The sequence below is a fragment of the Salvia splendens genome, chromosome 12 (assembly GCF_004379255.2).
Source record: "Salvia splendens isolate huo1 chromosome 12, SspV2, whole genome shotgun sequence".
Classification (NCBI taxonomy): domain Eukaryota; kingdom Viridiplantae; phylum Streptophyta; class Magnoliopsida; order Lamiales; family Lamiaceae; genus Salvia; species Salvia splendens.
Window position 1 is genome coordinate 903,235 of NC_056043.1, and position 12,335 is coordinate 915,569.

General features: G+C 41.3%; 2 protein-coding genes across 2 annotated transcripts; both read left to right on the forward strand.

Moving 5' to 3' along the window:
• The first annotated feature begins 1,824 nt into the window (after window positions 1–1,824).
• On the forward strand, window positions 1,825–3,584 carry LOC121759080 (premnaspirodiene oxygenase-like). Its single transcript, XM_042154582.1, has 2 exons — window positions 1,825–2,598; window positions 2,985–3,584. The coding sequence occupies exons 1-2, from the start codon at window positions 1,840–1,842 to the stop codon at window positions 3,582–3,584; spliced, it is 1,359 nt and encodes a 452-aa protein (XP_042010516.1). The 5' UTR covers window positions 1,825–1,839.
• A 7,565-nt stretch (window positions 3,585–11,149) lies between these two features.
• LOC121757304 ((+)-cis,cis-nepetalactol synthase NEPS3-like) lies at window positions 11,150–12,172 on the forward strand. Its single transcript, XM_042152842.1, has one exon. It carries the CDS (start codon window positions 11,166–11,168, stop codon window positions 11,967–11,969), a length of 804 nt encoding a protein of 267 aa, XP_042008776.1. The 5' UTR covers window positions 11,150–11,165; the 3' UTR covers window positions 11,970–12,172.
• The last annotated feature ends 163 nt before the right edge of the window (window positions 12,173–12,335 follow it).

The window sequence follows — 12,335 nt, forward strand, 5'->3', positions numbered from 1 at the left end:
CGGTGTTCCTTAATGCGACCTGGGAGGAAATGATGCGGTTAAGTGGAACCAAACTCCAATTCTCTACGGCCTACCATCCGCAATCAGACGGACAGACGGAAGTCCGAAATCGAGGTTTGGAACAGTATTTGCGGGCATTTGTATCCGACAAGCCCTCAAAGTGGACGAATTTTCTACCATGGGCGGAGTTAGCTCTTAATTGTTTTCACCATTCTGCGTTGGGCACGTCGCCTTATCGCGCCTTGTATGGGCGTGAGCCACCGTCCCTGGTTGCATCCCCGCCATCGGCAAAGACACCACCCAACGTGGCGGATATTATCAAACAACGAGGTGAGTTGTTGGTCACCCTTCGCCGCAACCTCATGCGCGCACAACAGAGGATGGCAGTTGTGGCAAATCGCCACCGACGCCATGCGGAATTCGAAGTAGGTGATGTGGTTTGGCTTAAGCTGCAGCCCTACCGTCAACACTCGGTTGCCAAGCCTCTATCGGCTAAGCTAGCTCCAAGATTCTATGGGCCATTCGAGGTGTTGGAGAGAGTTGGTCCCGTGGCGTACAAATTGCGCCTTCCCGAGGGTAGTAGGATCCACAACGTGTTTCACGTAAGTTTGTTGCGCGAGTTTGTGGCAGGGGACGGCGATGTTGACGGGGTAAAGCTCCCACCAGAATTTGTTGGGAATAGGCCGGTGGCACGGCCAGTAGCGCTGCTGGAAGAACGCGTTAGTTGGCGCGAGGGCCGACCAGAGAAGCAATGCCTGGTGCAGTGGGACGATGATGCGTCCACGCCAACGTGGGAGCCGATTGAGGCGATTGGTAGGCAGTTCCCGGAGGTTCGCCTTGTGGACAAGGCGATTTTTAACGGAGGGGGGGTTGATACGAGAACCCCGACACCAGACGCAACAACAGAGGAGCGTGCCAAGCTGGAGCATGCCGAGCTGGAGCCTGCCGAGCTGGAGCGTACCGAGCTGGAGCATGCCGAGCTGGAGGCCACAACAGCCGAGCAGCACGACGCAGCGCGTCCGGAGCCGAGCAGCACGACGCAGCCGAGCAGCACGACGCAATGCGTGAATGACCGAAGTGAAGAGTTGACTGTGACGAAGAGATCCTTGAGACCAAGAGACAAGCTCAAGGCGCCGAACAAGTTCAAGAGTTAGCCGATTCTTTTTGTTTCCTTTTTATTTCTTTCCTTTTATGTTTTAGTATTTTTGAAACATTAATTTACTTACTGTTGAGTCGGGCCTGATTTATAAGCCCCGTTCGGGTTTTCTTTGCGGTTCTTTCCCGGATGAATTAGGTTACGTCGAACCGCCCTAGGGTTTCTAGTATAAAATAGGGTATTTCATCAACACATTATTTTTATGAATGAAATATTTTCCCTAAACCTATCTTGTGAAACAAGCAATTATCTTTACGTTTCTTGTTGCTTTGTGGAAAACGTCCACCAAATCAGCAAGGTTTTCGGTCAGTTTCCGCGAGCTTGTCGTGGAAATTGCTCGTGGTTCCGTCGAGAAGGAAGATCACGGAGCCGTTGCGGAGAACGTCCGTAACAGTAACAATTAATATTTTTTTTTAGAGTAGACTTTGGACCAACAAAGACCTATAAATATCTTCATATCCTTCAAACCAAACACCAAACCATCGATTCTCTCTAAATATTAAGTATTCCTTCGAAAAGCAAAAAACATGGTTGGCCTAATTACAACCGTTGCAACTCTCATTCTTCCTCTTATAATCTTCTTCTTCTCCTTCAATAAATGGAAAAATTCCAAAAATAGAAAGTCGACGAAATTGCTGCCACCTGGCCCTAAAAAACTTCCTATAATCGGAAACCTGCACCAAATGAGCGATCCTCCCTTCCGCTGCTTCAAAGATCTATCGGACGAGCACGGCCCCTTGATGCACCTCAAGCTCGGGGAGTCCAACGCCATCGTTGTCTCGTCTCCAGAGATGGCGAAAAAGATGCTAAAAGATCTCGACCCGGGCTTCGCGGAGCGGCCTCAGAGCGTGGCGAGCAAGATCATGTGGTACGACCGCACCGACCTCGGCTTCAGCCCCTGCGGCGGTTACTGGCGCCAGATGAGGAAGCTCTGCATCAATGAACTCTTCAGCCCCAAAATGGTGCGTTTGTTCCAATCGATTCGAGAAGACGAGTCAGCTCGCTTGGTCAACTCGTTGCGCGAATCTTCTGGAAGCGCTGTTAATATCACTGAGAAGTTGTTTGCAATGGCGAGCTCTGTCACTTGCCGGGCTGCCTTTGGCGCTGCGTGCAAGGATAGCGAGATGCTGCTGAAGACGATGGCGGATTCGCTCAAGATGGTCGGAGGCTTTGAGATCGTGGATCTGTTCCCGTCTTCTAGAATCGCCGGCGTGATGAGCTGGAGGAAGCTGTGGCTGATGAGGGTGATGCGACGCAGGCTCGATGCGATTTTGGATGATGTCATCGCTCGCCATAGAAGTAACCGGGCGGAATCCGGTGGCCGGAGATTGGGGAATTCGGAGTTTGGGAGTGAGGATTTGGTTGATGTGTTTCTTAGGGCTAAGGAAGAAGGCCAGCTCCAGTATCCAATTGATGACAACAACATCAAGGCTGTTTTGTTTGTAAGTAATATATACTCCCTTAGTTCCGGATAATTTGTCTTATTTTTCCATTTAGGTCCGCCCCACATAATTGTCTCATTTCACTTTTACCATTTTTTGTAGTGGACACCATATTCTACTAACTCATTTCTACTCACATTTTACTATAAAACTAATATATAAAAGTAGGACTCACATTCCACTAACTTTTTCAACTCACTTTTCATTACATTTCTTTAAACCCCTGCCCGGTCAAAGTGAGACGAATTATCCGGGACGGATGGAGTATATATATATATATATATATATATATATATATATATATATATATATATATATACTATCTATTAGTGGAATTGATTTAATTCACCAAATAGTACTAATGTTCAGTATTTAATAAAATACAGGATATGTTTACGGCTGGAACTGATACGTCAGCATCAACTGTTGATTGGACGTTGGTTGAGTTGTTGAGGCACCCTCGAGTGATGGCTAAGGTACAAGCTGAAGTAAGACAAGCTATGAAAGGGAACAATGAAGAAAGCACGGATATGAAATACCTAAAACTGGTGATTAAAGAGACTCTGAGGCTGCACCCACCGGCTCCGATGCTGCCTAGGGCTTGCATCGATGAGCATGTAATCGATGGATACACCATACCGGCTGGATCAATGGTGATGGTAAACATTTGGGCGATGCAGAGAGACCCGAGGTACTGGAAAGATCCGGAGACGTTTGAGCCCGAGAGATTCGAGAATGAAGAACTGAGTTTCCTAGGTAGTGATTTTAAGTACATGCCATTTGGAATTGGGAGAAGAATATGCCCGGGGACGACGTTCGGTTTGGCCGCCGTGGAGTCGCCGCTGGCTCAATTGCTCTACCACTTCGATTGGAATCTTCCAGAAGGTGTCAAGGCTGAGGATTTTGATATGATTGAAAATATTGGAAACACAGCTTCAAGAATACAAAATTTACATGTGGTGGCCACTCCATATGAGAAGCAATAGTAAGGAATTGTAATGGTATTTTCTTTTGCAGAGTCGTAGACTCCTTCAAGGGTTTTTCTTTTCGGTTCATTTCCCTTGATGCTTTTATTTGAACCGATAGGATCAGGTAATTTGCCCAAAATTGTACTATATTAGTATGGAATCATCAATAATAGTAAGAATTATCTTTAGATAAACCAGAAACTCTTTTATTATACTTCATGCATTGTAGTTTAATATTTTTCTCTTTAGGTTTCATGAGCTTTTATACATTTATACACTCATATTTAGGGTATTTTACTTCGTAAGTCATGGATTGAGAAATAAAACAAAAGTAAGTAGCAAGAATGGAGCCAAAGTGAAGAAATGAGAAATCTGATAGGGACCTGATATTCTATTTTATTCCGGAAGGGAGCTGATATTCTCTCCGTATATTTATTTAGTTTATTTATGTTTTAGTATTATTTAGTTATTATGATTTTATTTACTTTCCCTAGTAGTTAGGATTTGATTTGCTTTGATTTACTTTCCTAGTTTATAGGAGATCTTTTTGTACCACACATATTATAAATATATGTGGAGTCTTTCAATATTATTAAGCAGAATGAATTAAATTAATATTTATCATTCTCTCCCTACGGTTCTCCCTCTTGGAGAAACCGATTTCTCTCTAATCTCTCTCAAAATTCACGTCTCTTTCACTCAAATAACTACTTTGATAGGTAAACCCTATCAAAATCGCACGGTAATCAGTGTTTAGTGTTACGTATTAATTATGTTAGGTTTTGTTCCTGAACAATTGTTTTGGTCTATATTAACGGTTTAGTCAAAAATTAATAGTCAGCCATATATATCTGATAAATGTGGGCGTTCATATTTATTTGATATATATAAAGGATTTTCGTTTGTTATCTTATATGGTTGGTCTACATTTACTTAATTTTGGCTATTAAGTACAATGTATAGGTTAGAGAGTTTGGGATATGATAAGGGTAATTCTCTTATCAAGATGCCGGAGACGATAAAAGAGATAAAAGAGAAGTCCCGGGAGGAGAAATCCCGTCGACAACTCAAGCTTAAACAAAGTGCTTAAAATAAAATAGAAAGAGACGTAAATTCATACATTCATTCATTCGTTGAATGAAAGGAATAACAATGACACCTATATATATGGCTAAATACCCTAACTTAAGGAACAAGAAAATATCCTAAACACATATGGAAAAGATATGTCAAATCACTAATTAAATAATTAATAAAGATATGGGGATCTTCATATAGATATTCACGTATCATCTCCACCGCGGTTAAAATCCATCTTGCCCTCAAGGTGGGAACCACGACAAAACGAAGAATGTGGCGAACAAAAGCTTTAGCGAGGTATCCCCTCCTGGATCAAAACTGTGCATTTGCTCAAGTCGTGCACAAAACTGATGAAGTATCTTAAGCACATCCATGGTGGAAAAGAACTCCTTAGCTTTCTTGGACTGCTTGTTAGTATCACCGGAAATATTTGAATCAATTTTCCCGTCAAAAGAATTTTCCTTCAAACCTTTTGGAAGGCCATGTGCAACTACATCTCCTACAAATGCACATGGATAAACATATTTTTTTAAAACCAATTCTTCATGTTCTGGTCTATGCTCATCCTTACATAACCTTCCCTTCTTTGTTGTCTCCAATGGAGGCTTGTGCTCATCAACAAGGACTTGAATCTTTGTTTTCTCTTCCCTTTCATGCATATTGGTTTCCCACTCAGTTAACATTGAGCTCGGCACCACTTGTGGATGCGGCTTAGAGGCCAATTACGAAGCTGTCATGGGTCGATAAGGTCGCGGTACGGTGGAGATCGGCAGCCCAAAGGCTAGTGCTGGGCCAGGCTGTCGCGGTGGTGTCGGATCCTCTAGCAAGGGCATGCTGAGCTGGTGTGGTTGCTGCCAGTACATGAGCTGTTGTGCTGGTGGTAGGAGGCTAGAGACACGACAGTCAGTAGCATCCCAACAAGTGGGTATGCTGACATTGGGTTGCTCCCTCGGAAACCACACTGAAATAGGGTCTTGGCGATTAGGCTGTGGCAATCCGTAGGGCAATCCGCCTGTGTCGGGCGGTGGCTGGTAGGACGACGACAACTACAGGTATTGCTGGGTATGCTGTGCAGCGTACAGCTGTTGCAACGTGGTCGCCGACAACATGTATGGATCTGTCACAGCATAGTTGGTGTAGCCGGTGGAAAGGTTTTGGTGCAGCGGGTATATCTCTTGTTGGTAAGAAGTCGATGGCTGGTAAGGCTGCTGTGCAACGGCATACAGCGGGGGGCCGTCCGGGGGGTCAGGTTCTGGGCGCAACGGAGGGAGCGTGGCTGCTGCCCTACGCTTATGCTCAATCAATCTGGTCTCGAGTCGAGCATGCCAAGCGAGGATATATTCCAACGTTGCAGCTATTGAATTCAGTTGCAAGTCTTCGGATGCTTGCGATATCTCCGGCCATTAACGAAGATTGACTTCGGCCATGAGTTCGAGGATGAAAGCACCAATTTGATAAGGGTAATTTCCTTATCAAGATGCCGGAGACGATAAAAGAGAAGTCCCAGGAGGCAAAATCTCGTCGACAACTCAAGCTTAAACAAAGTGCGTAAAATGAAATAGAAAGAGACGTAAATTCATATATTCATTCATTCGTTGAATGAAAGGAATAACAATGACACCTATTTATAATGCTAAATAACCTAACTTAAGGAACAAGAAAATATCCTAAACATATATGGAAAAGATATGACAAATCACTAATTAACTAATTAATAAAGATATGGGGATAGGGTAGTGATCAATGTATAACTAATCTTAAGTGTATAACTAGAGAACAAATCTCAGCCACACATCTTAATGGAACAAATATTATTTATTTTAATTATATAAAATAGATCAAGGGTAGTTTTGGAAATTCATTATGAGATTAAAATTAGTTAAGCATTTTCGTTCCTTATATTTCCAAATCTGCGACCAAGTGAGCGAGGTGAGGAACATCCGGCGATCGCTGCCTGGACGGTTAATTTTATGGAACTGCGACCAAGTGCGGCGAGGGAGGTGAGGAACATCCGGCGATCGCTGCCTGGACGGTTAACTCATCATCTGAAGCATGATTCGGAGTTCTCACTCTTCGACACGTGCTTCGATCTATCCGTAAAGACGGAGGTGAAGGTGCCGACGGTGGTGCTGCATTTCAGGGCGCGGATGGATGTGTCGCTGCCGGCGTCGAATATTGTCACTACACAGCAATTACGTTGAATATTGCTCATGGCTATGCTTTTGTAATATATACAAAAAGTATGAAATGAATATTGGTGTGTCAATGTAGATTAAGGGAATGAATGTTGTAAATGCACATTGATCAGGAAATGAGAGTTGGTATTTTTGATTATTCGTAAATTTTGTTATTGTTTTTTTGTTTCCTATAAATCTTTCGGTTAGATTCATTGTAAGATAAAGAAGAATAGATGTATATTAATATGAGCACAGTATGTGTTTGATGAAATGTCACAGTGAGTTCATTATTTGATGGAATTTGGGGGATTTTAGTTTTACAAAACACATCACTCTTAGCATGATTTAATTCACTCTTGTTTACAAAATACATCACTCTTATTACGATTTTACTTCACTGTTGTTTACAAAACACATCACTCTTATTATGATTTTACTTCACTCTTGTTTACAAAACACATCACTCTTAGCTTGATTTTACTTCACTCTTGTTTACAAAACACATCACTCTTATTACGATTTTACTTCACTGTTATTTACAAAACACATCACTCTTAGTATGATTTTACTTCACTCTTGTTCACAAAACACATCACTCTTGGTCTGATTTCACTTCACTCTTGTTCACAAAACACATCACTCTTATTCTGATTTTACTTCACTCTTATTCACAAAACACATCACTCTTGTTCTGATTTCACTTCACTCTGGTTCACAAAACACATCACTCTTATTCTGATTTTACTTCACTCTTGTTTACAAAACACATCACTCTTATTACGATTTTACTTCACTGTTATTTACAAAACACATCACTCTTAGTATGATTTTACTTCACTCTTGTTCACAAAACACATCACTCTTGTTCTGATTTCACTTCACTCTTGTTCACAAAACACATCACTCTTAGTATGATTTTACTTCACTCTTGTTCACAAAACACATCACTCTTGTTCTGATTTCACTTCACTCTTGTTCACAAAACACATCACTCTTATTCTGATTTTACTTCACTCTTGTTCACAAAACACATCACTCTTATTCTGAGTTTACTTCACTCTTGTTCACAAAACACATCACTCTTATTCTGATTTTATTTCACTGTTGTTCACAAAACACATCACTCTTGTTCTGATTTTACTTCACTCTTGTTTACAAAACACATCACTCTTATTCTCATTTTACTTCACTATTGTTTAAAATATCATCACTATTAGAATGATTCAGTTTTTTACTTCTAATTTTACTTCACTAATGTGGGAAACAAACACACACATCAACTATTCAGTTCACTGATTCTCTCTCTACACACATTCGCCGGAAAATCAATTTGCCGAATTCATTGAATACAAATCCATTAAACCAACAACAGCAGCCTGCTTACTATTCACACAAATACATTTAATTCCTATCATCAAAGCACCTATGCATTTCATATCATCAACTGCACCTATGCATCAAAGCACCTATACATTTAATTCGTATCCAAGGAGATACATGTGATCAACCGTGATTCCGCCGATCTCCCTAATCACCATCTCCTTCTCATCAAAGCACCTATGCATTTCCTCCTCCGCCAAATCTTCTCATTCTAATTTCTCCACAATCCTTTCCAAAACCTGGATTCGCTCATCTCTAGCATCCAATTCCACCTTCAGCGACGCCTTTTTCCCCAATTCAGCGTCCGATTCCTGCTACTGCGACGGCGACGCCAACGAGACGAGGAGAAGAGAGGAGGAGAGAAGAAGACGAGACGCTAATTGAATTCAATTTTCAAAATTGGATTTAATTCGCTGTACAATGACCATAATACCCCTGACTTGTTATTATGGAGTAAATTTGTGATTGAGGGAGCTAATATCCCATTAAATTCGAAAATTAATATTAGCCCTTGATTTTTTTGATCTTGTGGTTATTATTTGTTCTCTAGTTATATGGTTAAGAGGTGTTTGCCATAGATCATGACCCTATGGGGATATTCATATAGATATACATGTATCAGGATATGACATTTTATTCATAGGTAGTAGGATCTTATATTGAAGGAAAAATGAAAGACAAAAATCGTAGAACATCAAACAAATTGGATAGAGGATCTCAAGTGAAAATGATGAGTCTTACCAAATTATTAAGATTTACTATAAATATATTAGATTCTTAAAGTTACGATGGATATGAGGAAATCACAATGATCAAAACATAAAATGTTGTTTAAATAGATGATGCCATTACAAAGAACAAATCCAGGCTTTACTATTTTATCAAAATAGCTAGCCTTCATTTATTTCAGTGATCTTTTATTGAAAAAGCTTGATATAACACTTCAAGATTCATATCTTCAAATTGGAACGGCCTCGATAAGTAACAGCTTCACCCACTCTTTGGCTTTGTTGGGATCGGTATAGCAATCCCCATTGGAATAGATAAGTTGGGCAGCTCGAGCCAGATTGATAACGCGCATGAGGATTGGCATGGATGCCGGTGTCGGCTCAAGGCATTCTTGATTCATATCTTTCCATGCACTCTTCATTTGTTGTTCGATTTGAAAACGAGCATCATCCTCCGACATTCCATATTGTCTCATGTAACAATGTATTGACGACGGCTTCTCCTCATACTGCACGAGAAAAAGAATAGTTGAAGTAGTGTTAGTGATAGTAATACCCCACGTCAATAGTATTGTAATTTGTGGTGAAAAAGTTATTAAAATATAGTGGACGGATTGAAATGACAAAAGATGACTATTTCCAAGAGACGAGGGAGAATAATGATATATATACAACATACCTCATCTCCAACTAAGTCATCCAACAATCGAGCTAATAATGCCGATGCTCGATCTATTAGAGGTTCGTTTACAATCCAATAGAAATCTTTTTTGGTAACTTGGTCATCTCCCATACCAACCAAAGAAGTTGTGGACAACATCATGTAACCACCGGATACTACGGAGACCTTCAAATACTCTTCGATAGTTGGAATATAAAATATAAATAATATTCTAAAAACTCTAATTTTCTATTTTAATTGATGTTGAAAGTCAGGTATACCGAACTTCGGCATGGTATACCGAAAATGAGGTACGGTATCGGTATGGAAATTCGTCATACCGAAAATAAGGTATACCGAAGTTCGGTATACCGAAAACTTTGGTAAGGTATGTTGAAATTGGCAGATTCAAGTCCGCATGAAAGTGAAATTGAGAAGCTGAAATGAAAGAGATAGTGAGATGCGGGTGATGTTCGAACATGAAAGCAATATGCATGGTTGGAGAATATCTTCCTCCAGCTGTCATCGAGCTGGCATCTAGTCAGCATGCACACGTGGAAAGGGAATTAGTTAGCTCATTAGTTAGTTGTGTTGCTTCTTAGCTTAGCTTTTCTTCTCTGTATAAATAGCTCCTTTTAGATCTTTGTAATCATATTTTTCGATGATCAATAATATGATCCTTTCTCTCAAATTTCTCTTATGATTCTAGATATATAGTTTTCAAAAAGGTAAAGGTATGATTTTTCCGCATACCGTATTTACGATAAGGTATATGGTATGGTGGTTTCGATAAGGTATACCGTACCTACCCATCCCTAACTATAACAAACAAATGCTGCCTGATGGTGGCTTACGACTTCTCCACACATAACGTCTTTGCACTCAACCTTAATTCCTTTCATCTGTTTCTTAACCTTGTATTCTGATCTTTGTGCAACATAACTTGATCAAAAACTAGAGAGTAGAGACAGAGTCAAAATGGGAGAGTTTTGGAAACCAAATTGTCAAAAATAAAGAACAAAATTATTCTTATAATTAATATGAAAAACGTTTTCTATTTATAATAATTTTTTGTATAATCTTCTATTTATATTAATTTTCATTTTAGACAGATGCTTATTTTTATCATGTTTCTTTCTTGGGTAGCGGTAGTTTTTTGGCGTTCTTTCTTACTAATTTATCAATAAATTGAGTGCATGTGTAGAAAGTCTAGAGACTCTGGTTGTATAATTTAATATTTTTGGCGTTCCATGCCTTCATTTTTTATATGTATCCACTAAATAAATAAGATGGCGTTCCGGTGTTGTACTATTGTATAAGCTCAATCTTGTTGACTCTTTTATTAGTATTATATAAATAAATAATATTCCAGCATACAACCAGCAGATCTGGACCGCACGATTTGAAAATCTCACGGCTGGGAGAGCGCCACATATCCAGCGTTATTTTCCCCAAACCAAGCGATGAAGGGCAAATGTGTCATTTGAGTCATTGATCCATCTTATATATAGTGTGAGAAAGATTAAGAACATATCATCGATACTTAAAAATAAAAAATAAGTAAATCTTAAATATGGCAAACAATTCGATAAAGATAAAGCTTCAAGGCAAAGTAGTCATCGTTACCGGCGGCGCCAGCGGCATCGGCGAGACCATCGCCCGAGTCCTGGCCGATCACGGGGCGCGGGCGGTGGTGATCGCCGATATCCAACCCGAAAAGGGCCGCGCTGTGGCCGAATCCATCGGCCTGCAGCGCTGCAGCTACGTCCAATGCGACGTGGCCGACGAGGAACAAGTTGCGGCCATGGTGGAATGGACGGCGACGACCTACGGCGGCCTCGACGTAATGATCAGCAACGCCGGTACTGTCAGCAGCCTCCCTCAGACCATCCTGGATTTGGATTTTTTGGAATACGAGCGCGTGATGCACGTGAACGCGCGTGGCATGGCGGTGTGCGTGAAGCAGGCGGCGCGTAAGATGGTGGAATTGGGGACGAGAGGGTCTATCGTCTGCACGGCGAGTGCGACGGCGGAGAAGGCGACGGTGAACGTGACGGACTATGTGATGTCGAAGAGGGCGGTGTTGGGGCTGATGCGGTCGGCTAGCTTGCAGCTCGGGAAGCACGGGATACGGGTGAACAGCGTGTCGTTGGGTGTGGTGCTCACGCCGCTTGCTGCAAAGCAGGGGATTGAGACGCCGGCGGATGTTGACAAGTATATCAGCCGCTACACGAGTTTGAAAGGGGCGACGCTCACGGCCGAGAATGTGGCGGATGCGGTGGCGTTTCTGGCTTCTGATGAGGCGGCGTTTGTCACCGGCGTTGATTTGGCTGTGGATGGTGGGATGATTGCCATGCCATTCGACCTTTCAAACTAATGCATGCTTCTTAATTTTATTTAATTTATGTTGAATCGAGTCTTGTAATTTAATTAGTTGAGCGATCTGCAAGCTCCGTTCCGGGTTTTCTTTGTCGGTTCTTTCCCGGACCGTATTATGAGAGTCGAACCGCATTTAGGTACTATAATATGGAGTCTCTTTAATTCAATAAGAAATACAATCATATGTATATTTTCATCCAATTTCTCATTACTATTCTACGGCAGGATTAGGGTTTTAGTCCATAATTTAGTAAAAAAATGAACGGTAAAACGCATTTTGACCTGTCTAACGAGTTAAATTAATGGACCAAAAGCTAACACATTAAAGGTTATTTCCCTAACATGTCGTGGGTGATCGGCGGCC

Bases quoted from the DNA above. Each gene is read 5' to 3' on its own strand.
- LOC121759080 (XM_042154582.1), top strand. From the start codon at position 1,840: ATGAGCGATCCTCCCTTCCGCTGCTTCAAAGATCTATCGGACGAGCAC. The intron at 2,599-2,984 runs GTAAGTAATATA...AATAAAATACAG, and splicing joins ACATCAAGGCTGTTTTGTTT to GATATGTTTACGGCTGGAAC.
- LOC121757304 (XM_042152842.1), top strand. From the start codon at position 11,166: ATGGCAAACAATTCGATAAAGATAAAGCTTCAAGGCAAAGTAGTCATC.